This window comes from Pygoscelis adeliae, unplaced genomic scaffold (genome assembly GCF_000699105.1).
Source record: "Pygoscelis adeliae isolate BGI_AS28 unplaced genomic scaffold, ASM69910v1 Scaffold207, whole genome shotgun sequence".
NCBI classification, from domain to species: Eukaryota; Metazoa; Chordata; class Aves; order Sphenisciformes; family Spheniscidae; genus Pygoscelis; species Pygoscelis adeliae.
This window is the reverse complement of record NW_008825160.1, coordinates 201,486-218,892: the sequence shown is the minus strand read 5'-3', so window position 1 is coordinate 218,892 and position 17,407 is coordinate 201,486. Positions and strand designations below refer to the sequence as shown.

The 17,407-nt window shown below is 43.4% G+C and overlaps 1 protein-coding gene across 1 annotated transcript in view; it reads right to left on the bottom strand.

Moving 5' to 3' along the window:
- SFMBT2 (Scm-like with four mbt domains 2) overlaps positions 1 to 17,407 on the bottom strand; it is a 101,995-nt gene that overhangs the window by 58,002 nt on the left and 26,586 nt on the right. Inside the window, exons 4-5 of the mRNA XM_009328674.1 lie at positions 6,222 to 6,310; positions 2,794 to 3,040 (exon numbers count right to left, since the gene is read on the bottom strand). Of these exons, the coding sequence (XP_009326949.1) occupies positions 2,794 to 3,040; positions 6,222 to 6,310 (336 nt within the window). The remainder of the gene's footprint in view (positions 1 to 2,793; positions 3,041 to 6,221; positions 6,311 to 17,407) is intronic.

Genomic DNA, 17,407 nt, shown 5'->3' with positions numbered 1-17,407 from the left:
TCAAGATTCCCATTTCTGACTGTCTACTTCCTGCAGTGCAGAACCTGACAACTGGGTAGACCAGAAGGGAGGGATCAAAGAAAGATCCTTGGGGGCGATGTTCAGGAGAGGACTTGTGAGAAAATGGAAGAGTTCAGACCCAAAGGGTCTTTTCTCAGCAAACTCCTATGAGACACAACTTAAGGAGATGTAAAGTAATGACCGCCTATTTAAGTCAATGGAAGTCAGGAAGAAGATCTCGGGCATTGAATTCATTAATAACAACATTAACCAAAAAGTGAATGACCAGAGAAATGCCAAGGAGACGAAACAGATACCAGATGAAGACAGATGAGAACAAGAGAAAGAAATTTTAAAAGCACTTAAATCAAGGAGAGGGGAGAAGAAACAACTTCAGCAAATAAAGAATCCAGTAACAAGTTTAGAGACAAGACAACTTAAAAAATGAAAAGGAAAAAAAAGATGGGGAGAAATCCATAGAGAAGGAAAAGCGCAACTGGATAAAAGGAGGAAAGAATAGAAAAAGAATGGAATAAACAAAGAGGAAGCACAAATCTCGTTTGGGCCATTTCTGTATTGATTCACCAAACCTATACAGGCCAAGAGGGTTCAAAGACAGCCAATGAAAAAGTGTTTCTCTCTAACACAAACACTGTGTAAAATAACAGAGTGATATTCATGCTCTCTAGCATTCGCATCTAATTCAGAAGTGATGGGGAACATTGATTCCTACCTATCACTGAAGAAAAACACATGCTTCCAAAAAGTATTCGAGACCCCAAGTTAGACCCAAGACTCAGACAGACTTGTGAACATGACAATTGCATGTATCGGGGTAACCTCTCCGAATCAGGTGCGATGGACAGAAGCCACATCAGAAATACCTACCCAAAGGAGGGCTACCCTTCTGCTATCATTTGACACTCATGGAAAAACTTCACCCACAGCACAAGGAAAATGAGGCACGGACCTGTACAAGTCATCCACCTACACAGGAAAAGGCAGAATAGGTCTGCTGGGCCAAAACCTATGTATTAACCAAGAAAGCACCACATTTCTCAAAGGAAACAGCAGTCCTCAGGCATCCAGCTTGGAGGTGTAAACAGCTCGCAAATATGGGCCATGCTCCACAGGACTTGGCAAACAGCTTTGTGGCCCCAAGTATTTACGAAAAATACAGATGCTGCACACTTTCTGCCCCAAAGCAGACCATGCATGCAACAGTCTAAGCTGTCATGTTTAACCAGATCCCTAACTCCAAGACAAGTCAACCAATTTGACTCAACCAACTTGGCCAACTCAAGTCAGACCAACGCAGAGCCAAATGTCCTGAGTAGAGAGAAACCCAACTGTCCAGAAACTTTCACAAAGTTTTGACCAGTATTATTGGTGTGGTGGAGAAAATTCACCCTCCCAGTCATCCCCCACTGTAATGGAGTATAGCCTGGATGGACATCTCCACAGCCAGCCCCAGAATCTGCCAGTGAATGCCTCTGCGAGCATTTCTCCAGCGGGCTTCAAGTAGCCCTGAGCCCCTGCTGTGAACTGTGGTCCCTAGCCCATATCCAGCTTGCTATACCTTAGTAATCCTTAGTTTTCCCCTACACTCAGCCTTGCGCTCCTTCTTGCCCTGCTGGTTTGATCCTGCTCCTTTTGCCAAATCCAGTCCCACTGTTTGGAGTCTGATTCCAGCTGACCCCTAAATTCTACTCTTGCCCAACCTCCTGGCCCAGCCTGCTTGTGCCTGACTCTTCTGCCTGGCTCCTCTTCCTTGAACTTCTCCTGCCCCTGGATTTGTGACTTCCAGTTTCTGACCTCAGACTGGCCTAACTGCAGTCCCTATCTCCCTCCTTCCAAGTTGGTTTGAACACTACACTCAACTCTAGAGAGCTTCTTCTCTAAGTCGCAGTCTCCTGATGTTGAATCTGGTCTGACATACTTGCAAGGACTTCACTCCCTTGGAGAAAATGCAGGACAAAATCTGTGGTCTTTTAAATCTGAAAGACCCACCTATCCTTACTCAAAGGAGTATTTTCTCAGCTTCTAGCAATAGACATCCCATAACCCCTTGATGGGCAGGTCGACATGGACAGGCAGACAAACCCAGCACCCTCAATGCACTTTCTGACTCGTTACACACAAGGCAGGTCTCACTTGGCAGATGTACAGCAATGTTACAGCAGAATATGAAAGACCTGTGTTAGAGGGACCATGAGGGTCCCAAAACACTTTCTCCAGCCCTGGGAAATTTCATGGAGGTCTACTGCTACCCAAGAGAAATGTGTGTGGCCATGGAAAGACAAACAGGCAAGAGGTGTTTGGTTGAGGGGACAGCAAATGGAGCCTAGTATATGCTGAGGGGTGTCACCTAGGACTTCATTTGGACAGCAGAAGAGTGGCTCCCAGTGAGGCCTCCACCAGGATGCCTACAGTATGGCCAGAAGACCTGGCCACTAAAACGCCACTGAAAAGGGCTGGGCAAGCAGGCACATCCTTGGACCGTCCCCATCAGCTCTGCCTTTTGATGGAACAATGCACGAAGCTGCTTTTATTGGACACTGCTTCCTTCCAGGAGCAAGCTAAGCTAAACTGAATTTATTAAATAAATTTAATGCAGTTTCCCTGACCCACTTTGAACCCAAATTAGATGGCTTTCACATGCCACCTGTGCTACAGGTAGAAACCACTGTAAAAGCAATGTGAATGCTGGATAAGAAGAAATGGGTTGCATGAGCATCTCAAAACATCAGTAAACACCACAAAGGGAGACAGTGTTTTTAGGAAGCTCTTTACCTGCAGGTGGGTCCATTCTGTATTTATTCTCTTGACACCAACCGACTGGTCGAAGTCTGCAATCCAAGTAAAACAACCACTGGTCATAGGATTCAGTCTCCTCCAATCCCACATAGCGAAGGCGTAATCTTCCTCCAACATTTTCAACCACACTAACTATCCAGTACTGAAAGGGATTCTGGGAATCCTGCAGCTCTATTAAGGAATCAACTGTAATGAGGTCTACAGGGTTTTTTCCTCGCAGAGGCTGTTTGAATAGAAGCAAAACTCCTTATTTTAAACTTTATTTGAAGACTTCTCAAGGAAACAGATGACAGCAGAAGATTATTTTTGTTTTTCACACCATCATCCAAGCGATCAGCAAACAGTCTGTTCTTCTTCTATTTTACCCAATGTCTTCCAAGTGCAAATTCAGAAGTAAAACAGAAAACAACAGTTGTGCTAATTTCTCAACCGACATCATCAACAACAACAAAAAAAGAATAATAAAAGGTGGAACAGCTCATAAGGCACATCCACTTAGGATGCTCCTGAACAACTCAAGCCCAGTTATATTGGAGGATTTCAAACCAAATTCTCATTGATTGCAGCCAATAAGAACCAATCACAGGACTGGACACTGGCATTTACCTAAAAGGCAACTATTTTGCGCATGACCCTAAAATTGCCCTCTGTGCACTGATCTTTCCCATCAAAAGTCTTATCTCACTCCTACTGGCATGTAGAGCAAATTATTCCCCACTGCCATGGATGCAAGAGTCTATGGTGGTTACTCCAAAGCCCAAAGCCAATGGCAGGTTCCCATTGGCTTACGTGGCCTTGGGATCAAAGCCCAAGGCACGCAGGATTTGCTGGATCAAGCCACCATGCCCCAGACACCACAGTAAATGAGGTTATTTGCTTACATACAGTATTTTCTGTGATCCCAGTTTTGCAACCATTTACACATGTGCTTAACTTTACACCTGCAAAGCTGCCAACCGCAGGCATTAAAAAACCATGAGATGCTTTGCAGAACAATACCTTAGGGGCTCAGTGTTTTTGTTTTGTGATTGTGAGCATCGCTGTGTTGTCAAGCTTTTCTCCACTAACGTAACGGTTAGATTCCTTCTTTTTTTTTTTTTAAATGCAAGTTCCAATTCTTATGCGATTTCTTGATTCCAGGGCTTTAAAAGCAGCACTAAAAAACAGCCCAAGAGCTGGGAGCATTGGTCCCCAAAGGAGATGCTAAGCACGAGCAAAATATATGTCAAACAAGGACTTTTTTTTTTTCCCTATGTGTTTGTCCCACTTAGTTAAACAATATAAAGCTTCCACAGTATTTTTTTAAATATTATTTCTGTAAATCAGAGTAAGTCCAGGATGGTTCTTTCCAGGGGTGGCTATCAAAAGAAAAAAAAAGAGAGGAAAAAGCCTTATTTTTCAAAAAAGTTCTCTTTCATATTGAATTTTGAAAATATTCAATATTTTGAAATGCAACCGATTTTGACTGTATCTCTCTTAAGCAGAAATGCAGGCAACAGAATGAGAATTTGGTAAAATATGTAATTAAAATTAACTATAACCTTATCACATGTACAGTTTTAACCAGCTCGATGATTAATAGATATTTCTCAGAACAATGTATTTGCTATGATAAGCCACTCCTCTATTGTATAAGCTACAAGCACCTGTACAGTCTCTTCAAATATTATTTCATGGCAAAATGCAGTGTCAGAATTTAATAATATAATAGAAATCTACTTTAAAGGTTTTTTTCCTCTCATACAACTGCTTCATTGCAACAAAACATTCTTCAATATGAAACAATGGTGTAATGATTTAACTTATTATAATAAATCCCTGGCTGTATAAAAGCAAATATTGCTTCTCTGATTTGTGTGCTAAATTTTAAGCCAATGGATTCTCACTTACCCCTGAGAACTGAATGGCTAAGATTAATAATTGGCTTGCATGAAATATTAACATTTACCATAATGCAAGAACTCTTTATATGCATAGCTAGCACGTAAGAAAAAAAAAAGTATCACTACATATTGATTTAACAGCGTAACAACAATCTGCAGCACTCAAGAACAGCAAATCTGTTGACAGGAGGTTACATACATTGCACGACACGGACAGCACTAAGCACATATATTGCATAAAACACCAGAAAAGGGTCAGCAACTGTTTCAAGCCAACGCACTGCTTTCCCTCTCTGCACTTCTGCCTGGGGCTGCCTCTTTTCCCTGCCTGCGGAAAGGGAACGGAGAGGTTCGCGATGGCATTGCCGTACACCGCAGATGGGTGTTGGACACCACCGGCTTTTTTGCATATGCCACCTGGGAGTTGGTCCAGGAACAGGGATGCAGCAGGCCTGAGGATGTGCGTTATTTTGGGCGTGCAAGGCCTGTTCGGCTAACAGATTGGGGGGACAAAAAAAAAAAAAATCCCTGATGGTACACTATTAATTCTCCCTGCCAGGCAGCTCGTACTGCACAGGCACGTGGAAAAAGGATGCAGCTGTGGCAGGTGGGAGTGACCAGGGACAAGATGATCAAAAATGGTGCCTGGATGCACACTTGCTTCCAAAAAGCCAACAGGAGCGCTTATACAAAGGTAAGCCACCCGTATGCCTTTATTCCCAGCCTAAATACAGAGGGGCAGAGAGAATGATCTCCTACAGGACGGGCCGTCTCCTCTCCAAACATCCACACAGCATCCACAGGAGAGCAGGGCACATCCCAATGGAGAAGGTGCCCTGCTCCCACAGTTTCAAGGTGAATCCGCGGGATTTTTGTCCAAGATCTCAAGGCAAGCCGAGGCTGCTCCAGGTGTAAGCCACCCTGTGAATATGCTGCACAGACTGGGCTCTTGGCCATATGGGTGCATCCAAAAAAAAAAAAAAGACTCCTCTTCTCTCCTGACTACCAACGACCGAGTGAGGCCACCTCACCCAACTTCCCTGCTAAATCTGACTGCTGTGTTTAGGTGGAGGGAATGTCCTTGGGGGAGCTATTTCCATATATACATAAATCTGACAGTGCTCCCCATCAACCTGCTAAACCCCCTCTCCAACCTGTGTCCTGACCTGCAAGCTCAGGTTATCAGTTTGGTGGATCTGACGGGGCACTGAATGGCTGCGTCCTCCTTCCTACGGACTCCCTCCATGCTCTCCTGCACCACCCAGGCTTTTTTGAGTACCCAGCTTTCTAAGTACCACCCTCCAGCCTAAAGGCAAACCAAACTACCCATCACCGGGTCAGACGCAGAGCCAGCAGAGTCAAGGCAACGTTGCCACCGACTTTCGGCCAGTGCTGGATCAGACCCCGCTGCCGGCACACAGACGCTGCAAGCACACAGCCCTACGTGTCGGGAGCGCAAACACTGCTGCAGCATGCACACCGCGACACCGGATCGGATAGAAACTGCAATCTAATACATACGCCTTCCAGTAAATTTGCGGGTGCAGTCCGGGCGCCAGTCAAATCGTGTATGAGAAACTCCGTCCAGTCCATGTATTTATCTTTGATTGCTGGGCAGGGGGAGGAAAGAAAAGAAACGCTTAGCACAGCAGACTGCAATGGACTTGCCACATGTATTTTAGAAACATCTCCTCGGGGTTTACCAGTTCTAAAGTTTCGGATACAATTGCAATCCCGACCAGGAGGAAACCTGGTTTGTTGTCCAGTTCAACCCATGCACACGGTTACATCTCAAAATAAGGGAAGGTGCTGCTCCACTGTAGCCATTGACATTGATTTGCAACGGCGTGGCTTATCATCTCCATCTCTCCCACTCAAAACCAGCCACCGCTTGCATAACCATTCGTTTCCTGCTTACCACGTAGGCTCAGATACGATTTATAAAGTTTCTTTGTATGTTCGCTAATGACCTCAGAGAAAAAAAGCTGTGCAAACTTTTAGTTCCTCGACAGGACAACAAAAACTCCAGGTGCTTTCCCCGACAAAGCAGAAAATCAATCCCGAGAACATCGTATGCCAGCTGTCGAGCCAATATACTTGCAAGAAGAAAGACTTAACGAATTTATCAGGAACGTCTATTTAATTTAAAAAAAAAGTCTGAATAATTTCTGAGCTACACACTGTAAGCCTGTGCTACTTTAGGGATCTGTATCCACATAGTTTCATAAGATTTGAACTGCAATGTGTAAGTGTTGCCTCTGGGATTCAAATTCTCGTTCAATTCTTGTTGAAATCAGTAAAAGTTGGGCACCAAAAGGCAATTCAGCAAATCGCAGCTTCAGAGATTCAGATGCCTCTTCAAGTACATTGTGCATTTGCAATCAGAAACCAGACTTTAATTCCATCTGCCTGTAAATGGAAATTAAATGACATCAGAAACATTTTTCTCTGTCTAACTTGTATGTTAGACAACCAACAGTAATAGTTATGTTGCTAACACAGCAACACCTATAGAAGGGAAAAATCACAAGCATTTGAAAATTAAAACGTTTCCTCTGAACAAACAACTGGATACACGGTTTAAGGACCATTACCCCATAGGGGAGGCCAGGAAGGGCTGTAATTAACCAGCGTAGGTCCAAAATGATTAAATGCTAGCAGCCCTCATGTTTTGCTCAAAGGAAACGGAGTCCTTTGCTCCACACTTTAGGGAAATACCACGTTAGTCAACCAAGAGCAATCTAGTCTGAAGCACTTTGTGTTTTCACACAAAGCACGGTGGGATTTCAGAACATTTTAAAAGCTTGGTGACTGTGACTTCTCAGCCCTTCCCAGAGATGGGTGTCAGCTACCCGCAATGCCTCGACGATGCAGAACCTGAGCTGTGGGACCTCTGAGAAGGTACAATCTCAGCGGTTAGAGCAGGAGGACTTCAGGCTGCAAATGCGAACAGCAATGTGAGCACAAATATTGCCACCGTTACCTCCAGACAAGGAGACCAAACCTGAGCCTTCTCAAAATGCAGCCTCAAGCCATCTGCTGCCAAACACTGAATTAAAGAAATGCAAAGAGGGAGCGCCAGGTTTGCCCAAGGACAGCTACATGACTTGCCACAAAACATGCTCATGGTTGGGCTTGCTTCCCGCGTGGGTGCTTGGCACACTTGGACTCTGGCCCATATTCAGTTTATACCCTAAATACCTTATGCAATCCATACAGTTGGCCACAGATAAAGACGGAAGCCGTGCCCAGCAGACCGTACATCAGACCTCATTTCTGAGTTGTGCTCCTTCCCTAAAAGTCAGTTCTCCCAATGTCACTTGAACTATACATTCAGTTTATAGATCTAAATTACTTTGGAAGTGCATTTAAATGTATTTAAAATTAGCGAACTTTAAAGTGCCAGACTTGAGCCTCTATGAAATAAAACCTAAGCTAGCCTGGAACTGCTCTAAGCCTTTTGCAGCACTGATTTTACATGATTTCCAGGAGATTTATGACCTTTACATTATTAAAGATGAAGGAATAGCCTGAGAAGAAATGGTTTATACATGGCACTTTCTCTCTCAACATTCCTGTTGCGTACACTTCATCAGTTCCTGTCCACCTACATTAGCATAAAGAAAACAAGCTTAATTTTGGCATCAGCGAGAAGATAGTAATTGCCGTAATGAATGAGTCTGGAGTCCCTCTAGTTCAGACTTCTGCCTCTTGCTGCGAACAGCACTGGGTGCATCAGAGAAAGGTGCAGGTTGAACTTCATTTTGGCTCATACCCACAAAGTTGTCAGCCAAATTTTGAATGCCAGAGCTTCATTACTAAGGAATGACAAATGTGATAAAAAGAACACAGTTCGAACTTTCAAAGCTGGCAGGAGGAGGGGCGGGAATAGGATTTTCAAAGTTGATGACAGATTTTGGGGGCCTCCATTTCCAGATGCCCAATTTAAGATGTCTTAACGGTGCCCGATTCACAGATCTTGCTGTCTGTCAGTCTGTCCCTCTTCTAATGTCTCTCTCAAAAAAAATCTCTTGTCCTTTTTAAAAGACTTGCACCTTACAACTTTTTGACACCTAAATAAGATGGGGCCCCTCTCCACATTCAAATCTGGATTACAGGCTTCCAAAGTCCAAAAGTGCCAAGGTGACCTTTGTTTTCAGACTAAACAGACTCAGCTGAAAAAACAAGCTACTCCCAGTTTCTGAGTGGCTTCAGAGCCATCCTCCCCAAACAAATCTAATATCTGGTGTTTTGCTTTATTTTATTCTTCTTTTGCAGTGAGATAAAGGGATTCTGAAAACCTCTGAGAAAGAACAGATTGCAGTGGAAGTTTCAGGAACAGGGATTTGCACTTTCTTCTATGCCTATAGAGCGCAATCGGCCTTCTCAGTACTACAGTTCAAGTCATTACAACGCAAATATTAATTTTTAGTAGTAATGAAGTGAATCGAAATCATCACGATATCTGCAAAAGCCTTCGAGGACCAAGCAAAATGTTAAACAAGAATATTCAAACAAAGGAAAATCTGCTGGGTAAATGAGAATAGCTGGCAGTGTAATGCATGGGTGCCCAACCTGAGCATCTGTCTCAAGAAATGCTGGTGCTTCTCTGGTGTATCAGACTCAGCACCTGTGAATTGAAGCACTGATTTTCAATCACTAATTCACATTTTCGCTTGTTAGCTACAGGAAAAGATCTAATTGAACCTCTCCTGCAGACAGGCTGGAAGAACTCTGCTTTTAGAGCCCATCTGCAGCTGTCTGGCCAACCGGTGGGATGGGAAGGTGGACAGGACAAAGGATCCTGTTCCACAGGGACCTAAGCTCCACTAGTATTGCTACTTTCAAAGCATTTTTTCCTTCCTTAAATAACTTCAGTGAGTCTGGAGTGGTCCACGGGGCTCAGATATCCATCTTTTCTCTACCTTTCAATGGATCCATCTTCCCAGAAGACCTCTGTGAAGTTCCCCCACCCAGAACCTGTCAAGCTGAATGCACCCCCAGGATCTCAGCTAACGTCTGTGGTGCTGTGGGAGGCAGGAGAAACGCACAAGAAACAAAGCAAGAGAAACCTCTTCATCAAATCCTTTCAGAGAGAACCATTTCATGCAGGGAGGTAGGTCCCCCTACAAAAGCCAAAAGCCATGGAGGACAAAACGTGTCCTTCAAACCTTCAAATGGAAAATACAAACCTTCAAATGGAAATACTCTGATGAGCCGCTTCCAACCACGAAGTGTGATGGGCACAAGCAGTAATTTACAAGCGCACAATTAATGTCACCCTAATTCATGCCACCCTAGCTCTTACTGAGCTGCACTGACTCAAAAGATGGTAAGAAGTCTTCATAGTAAGAAAGTCCCTGGTACTTCTGCCTGGATGGCATAAGAGGAAACATCCCTTGTTCTTCACAATCCAGGGAGCTGACAAAACTGGGAGGAAGACATTTACTAATGCATAAAATCCTCTCCATGCAGGGGTAAGTACTGAAAGCTATCTGTCCCTTTGCACACCCACCCTTCCCTCACCAGGCACAGCTCATCTGTGAAGATGGCACCTTGGAAAGGAACTGCCACCCACGCCACAATGGGGCTCAAATAGGCCCAATGACAAGAAAGTATTTGAGATATTCTAGTTACACTGAGGCTACTCTGGAAATTATATCCTAAGCAGCGAGGGCTTAGGATATAATTAGGAAATTATATCCTAAGTAACAAGTAACATAATCACACTGACTGGTCCTCTAGAGCATGAGGCTTTGATACTCTATGAAGACACAGCTTGGCCAAGAGTCCCACTGTCGCTATGAGTAACAGACCCATCGTAGTGCCAGTCCCGTGGTCCTGCACAGGGTCACTGTGCAGAGAAGTGGCCAACACGAGACTGTGCAACGGCCTGAGACCCTGGGGGCCAAGTGCCATCAAATTATGATAAATTTGATAAATAGTGAGAGGAAATGATTCAAGAGAAGCAGAGACATGGTAGCAGAAAAAAAAAGACTCAGTTTAGCGATCCCACCGATGCAAAGGCCACCGCATAAGCTGAACTGAATGATTAAACACTAGATAATCCAGAGAGGAGACAGGCATTAGCAACGCTTTCACCATGGAAAAAGCATCGGTCAGAGCTTGCACCATATTAGGCACAGTACAGCCCAAACACAAGGCACGCATCGCACAAAGAGGTGCTCCCAAAATGCCAGTGCTCTTCTAACTACTTTTCTTTCCAGGTTTAGCAGGCAACACCACAGCCCCGTTTGGAGCTGCAGCTTGTGCACGCAGATGTGCCTGTTTCCTTTGGATCGGGTTCAGTTCGTCTTGGAGCCGGCGTGTGTGGTTGTTTTCACACCTCTGCAGCTCCAAGGCCAGAGGCTTTAAAGCGTCTTCCTGCCATAAAAATGCCACAGAACCACCTGCTTTAGAGCAAAGCAGCCCAAAACAGACGCCAAATCTGCACGTTGCTGGGCCAAGGTGTATCCATAGCAGACCCAATAGCTCTGCTCCAGATTGCATTCATGCAGGACTAAATGCACAGAGAGGAAAATCCATCTGGATCTAGATCACCACAAGAAGACCTGAGAAAGAGCCACATTTCTCTCCCCAATTCCTGAGGAACAGTTGTAGTGGTGCACCAACTCCCAGACTCAGCACTGGGCTGGGCTGGTTTGAGGCTTGAGCTAAGGCTTTGCCTCCTCCTAATAGACCTCGGTGAAATTATCCACACCTGAAAAAGTAAAAACCAAGTATGCGTGCTCCACTACAGTCTTTGCAGCACACTACTTTTGTGTCTCCCAGAAGAAAACACAAAGCCCTCCTGCCTCCTTCAATGAAAAATATTCATTTCAGAGACTAGCTTCCCGTTTGGCAGATATTACAGCAGATCCTTAAATTAGAAAGAAAAAGGACCCTTCCACAACAAGACTCTATTTATTTCCACAGAAGTGATGGTACAGTTTAAAAAACTGAGCTCCCCTTCCACAGGGCTGAACTCCATCAAAAAAACGGATCGCACCCAATATGCCTCAATTAAAAACAATTCTTCCCACTTCTTTCTCTACTCGATTCACCCTGCCCCCAACCTTTCTGACTCCTATTCCTCTCTCCCCCTTCGACCCCCTGCTGTTTTCTCACTTTTATTCATTCATTTTATTCATTTTCCCAAGCAAACGACTCCGGGTTGTGGCTGGAGCTGACTGCTCCAAACCCAGGCACCACGGCAGCAGCTGAGGACCGGGGGCTGCTGCAACCCGGTCAGTGGTTCATGTGCAAAATACCATTACCATCACTCACCGTGCACCAGGTTTTCACCATCAGCTGCTCAAAAACAGCCCTTTCCCCTTGCACTGTGTGTGCTGACCATGAAAGCCATGCAAACAGCGGTTGGAAAAGGCCAGAGCACCGCACACCCTGCATGACCACATCCCCTGTAATCCCACTACCCGTGCGCCTGAGAGCCTGGTGCACAACCGCCTGCCCGTGCAAACACGTAAATCTCTGTGCCCAGCCACAGTGTATAATGGGTTCAGATTTATCTGCCTCTCTAGAGAAATAAGAGATTAAAAGAACATTTACAGTCCCATGAAAGCACTGAGTCATAGGCTCTCCATTCAATGAATATGAGATACTATTATCACATTACCAACTCTTGGGATTTTATCCAGTCTCCTAGTAGTTGCTGTTTCTCTTAAAGCCACTTCTCCCAGGGTCATGGGTTTATAGGAAAATCCTCGTTTTCTTTTTTTTTTTTTTGCACTGCAAAGTGCAGGAAAAACCTTGACATCGGAAAGACTGAGAAGACAATGGAAAGAATATGCACTTTTTTTGGGGGGAGGCCTTTTTATGATTGGGTTTTTTCCCCCAAAACCACTCCCTTGATTGACAAGAGCAAGACTCAGGAATTTGAACTGCCACATTCAGTAAAAGAAACAAAGAGTAGCACAAATACCTTATTGGCTTACAGCACCTAAATAAGCTACTCCTCGGAAACACCTTTACGTACCCTGTGGATACCCTTGCCCTTCCCAGCCACAAGGGAAGGCATAAGAAGCACAAACAGAGGTTGAGTGGGCCAAGACCATGCTTCCAGCCACCAGGGAACACTGCACGAGTGTGTGCCATTGCTTCAAAATAGAATCATAGAATAATTAAGGTTGGAAAAGACTTTTAAGATCATCAAGTCCAACCGTCAACCAACACCACCATGCCCACTAAACTATGTCCCTAAGCGCCGCATCTACATGTCTTTTCAATACCTCCAGGGATGGGGACTCAACCACTTCCCTGGGCAGCCTGGTCCAATGTTTAACTACTCTTTCAGTAAAGAAATTTTTCCTCTCGTCCAAACTAAACCTCCCCTGGCACAACTTAAGGCCATTTCCTCTCGTCCTATTGCTTGTTACTTGGGAGAAGAGACCGACCCCCACCTCGCTACAACCTCCTTTCAGGTAGTTGTAGAGAGCAATGAGGTCTCCCCTCAGCCTCCTTTTCTCCAGGCTAAACAACCCCAGTTCCCTCAGCCGCTCCTCATAAGACTTGTTCTCCAGACCCTTCACCAGCCTCGTTGCCCTTCTCTGGACACGCTCCAACATCTCAACATCCTTCTTGTAGTGAGGGGCCCAAAACTGAACACAGTTCAGTTAACGCATGATAACACACAAAATAACATATGATAATACAAAATAATACATCATGCATGACTGAATACCTATGCCCATCTATCTACCTACCATTTGAGCACGTTCAGTGCAAACTTGCAGGCATGAGGACAACCTAACACTAGCCTGTCTGAGAGGACCAGAGCTGCTGCCACCAGTAACAGGGCCCAAAACAAGTGATAATATCCAATTATGCTCATTTTTGTCTATACTTTAAAAGAAAAAAAAAATCATTAGGAAAAAAAATACTTTTTCATGTTGGGTTTTTTCCTGTTGTTTTTCTTTTTTAATAACCCAGGATCACCAGCAGCCTGTTGACACCTCTACTGGAGAATCCCCACTGGACCCCATCAACCTCTAAACAAGATAGTTTCAATTTTCTCATATGCGAAGTGCAGAACAGCCTCTTAAACAGCTTTATAAAATGGATTAAAATCTTTGGGATAAATCTGCTAAGTGACAACACTCTCATTGTGGCAACAATTCTTATTATTAAAAATTTAACTCCTTCCTACGATTGGAATGAACAAAAACGGTTAACAAAGAGGAATTATAGCTGGACAGGACCTGGGCAATTCTTGTCACTTCATTATGAAATAAACTAAAATATCAGGATCTCATAAAAAAAATAAATTTTCTAAAGAAGTAATTCAGGGTGTTCAAAGGTTTATATACAGATATTATATAGCATGTTGCAAAAATATAGAAACCTTGTAACACTGATATTTTATTTTAAACTTGTCACACATTTGATGCAATATTTATGTTATAAAAGTCTTCACATATAAATGTTATAACTATGTTATAAAGGTCTAAATGATAGAGTCAAAATGAGATGTCTTTATATCAAAATAACATAAAACAGTAAAACAATTTGTTTAGACTTCACCCATCAAAACAATTTGTCAAAACTGACATGTTCTCACAAAATATTTCCATTTTGATAAAAAAGCATTTTGACAGAAAACGATTGAATCCACACATTTTCCTTCGGCTTACTGAACTATATATGTCCTTGTGAACCAGACTGGATGTGAAAATAGGGTGGGGGTGTGAGTACTGTCCCCGCTCCTGTGCCCCTAAGCAAAGGGCTCAGGCTGTGTCTATGCTGCTTTTGAACCCTCCCCAAGTCCTCCAGGGCAGGGAACATCCTCTGCTGCATACCCTACAAAGCCAGATCCCCCAGTAGGCATTTCCAAAATAAAATAAATAAAAAGGAGATTTTTAAAAAGCTACTTAGTGATTTAATGGCATTTTCTATAAAAACGACTGTTCATTTTGGATTCTTTTGTGGGCTCCCTGGAAAAAGCCAAACGGGGCTGGAGACATCTTCAAACAACTTACTTTCTTGAAACTTCAAACAATCTTCTGTTCTCACAGAACTCCCGCGGTTTGAATTGGATCACAAAATAATGAAAATGGTATCCAAAAAAGAAAAAAAAAAGTGCATCAAAAGCTGTTGATCTGATTTCCTAATGATACAGCCATAAATATCAAGAGAAATCAACTTCAGAGCTCAGGCATCACCTTCTATACACCTATCTTAAATACGGAAAGCGTTCAAAGAAAATACTATATTTAGGGGATTTTCATGGAAACCAGAAGTTATAAGCAACTGTCCATCAAAGAATACATGTGCTCAAAATACATTCCTGGAGTCAGCAGTACATTGTGGTCCCATTCACACGAATTTACAACAGGCTAATAAACAGATGTTCAAAGGAAGTGTGATATCTGTAGGAGAATGACTAGCTCTTGTACACTGTTAGAAGATGCTGCTTTAAGCTATCGATTTATCTACTAGCTCTTATAACTGTTAATTATCTAACTTCTTTTATAAATAAAACCGAGAATGTGTAAACTTCAAATTAATGTTAATTGTTTAGCCCACATGATCTACTTCATATAGTAAGAATATTCTGCATGATTTTTTAATTGTCTTCAAAATACTTGACGCGCTCTTGTTTTTCAGGCTACGTAAAACACCCTGATCCCATTCCTAAGAGAATTCTGACTACCCATGCTGCACTTTTTATGGTCATGACCCAAGAAAGGGCCAATGCACAGACTTTAATCCTTGCACACGTAATTCTGCATACAAGAGCACCCCTTGATTCGAAAAAGTAAAGAGAAGTAAAAATTAAGAAAGGCATGAAACACACGCTTCAGGTTTGCACCTGAAGAATATAAGAAAAAACCCTTATAGTTTTTTCTATGCAATTACACTGAATTTCACTATAATGCGACTGTTATCCTTCCTGCTGCCACTCGAAGTTTCCAGAAATGATCCACTTATATTCTCTCACTCAAAACGAGCAAGCTCACGTACAAAAAATTGTCTCGCTGTCCACAGAAGACTACTTCCTAACATCCTTTGAGTCCTTCACAGACATACACACTATTCCCCTCGGTTTTCTCTAGTTTTTACTTAACTGTTATCTTTTTAACAATAAAAAAGCAGCGGGTGGTTTGGGACTTGCTTTTCATTTCTTGAAGCTTGCTCTGGCCTGTGCTATGTCTCCAACCCAGCTGTGGGAAATACGGGTGGAAGAAGGAAAGGATGTGGATGTGGGGTGCTGTGGGAGAAAAGCGTGTGTGTGTGCAGACAGGTTGAGTGCATGCTATTACACTGAAGTTTTTTTTTTTAAATGATACAAGATCCTGCAGCAATCCTCTCCGTTAACTCACTGCAGCTCAGGAAGCCTAGCAAGACACTTCGCCAAGCAAGAAATAACTGGCAGGAGGGTCACCACCAGCAACTGCTGAGGCACTTCCATACAGTAAGTTCAACTGCCTTCACCCCAAACACAACATTATGGAAACAAACACACTCTTCTTGAGAGCCCGCTACTATGGCTTTCTGCTTGCAAGTTAAACTGTCCAAGATCAGAAGAGAAATTTGCCTAATAAATCCCAACAGCATGGTGACCCGTGTGCCATTAACCTGTATCAGCCTGCCTTGATTGACTGAGTACAACGGCCTCAGGTACCCATCCTGCACGCAAGCTGCAGTAAATGATCTACTCATAAGTACTGTGATTAATTACTTCCCTTCAGTTAAAGTCAATACTCTACTTGCACTGGATTATTTAAAATGAAAAAAAAAGGGATAAAAAGGAGAGGTGTGTTGATAATGGGAAGCAGCTCTGCTCTATCTTGGTGGCATTATTTATCAATTGCAATCAGATTATGTAGATAAAGAACAGCAGCAAATTTATCAGCTCTATTTATACTTGTCATGTCCCTTCGCTGTAAGGAGACTTCATGCAAGCACAGCCAGGCACCACCGAGACGCAGCACTGCTCTCCTTGGGAGTATGGGAACTGGGGAGGAGGGAGAGCAAGACGCAGGTGGGAGATTGCAAGAGGTGAGGGAAACTCATCTCCTCCCAGCCCCAGCCTTGCAGGGTGCAACCAATTCATTCACCTGGTCCCCCAACATAACTACAAGTCACCTACGGCCATCCAGCCTCAATAGGGTGGTATTCAAGGATGAAGCATTCAACTTTTCAGAGCATTTACCATGCATAACCCTATTTACTTATTTTTTAAAGTTTTTTTTTACATTAATTTCACCTGGAACACAATTCTGAAACCTTGCAATCCAGACTAGGTACCAAACAACAGAAACGCCCCCACGACACCGCCACGAACTGGGAAGAGCAGCCGCCTGGCAACTTGCTCGGGAACACAAAAGATCCTCCAGACACAAACATTTTTACTTGGGTCAGTTAACTGTCCTCTTGTATCTGCAGGCATGAATGAAGGCTGATTATTCTGATTTTGCTATAGCATTCAACGTGGTGAAAAAGGGCCAATTTTATTCTCAGTTACCTAAGCAATAAATTAGGAGGAAAACTGATGCATAACTACAAAGGTCACAGTGTTTCTCTCTGAGGAAGCAGCTTCTACTTCTCCAAAATTTTTCGCCTTCACTCCTACCTAAACAGAGATTGTACACTCTTTATGCGTAGCAACAACATTGCTCCCTGCCCAATTCAATTCTAGGTACAAGGTAACTAAATTTCATTGTTGTCAACAACAGCATTAGAAATTA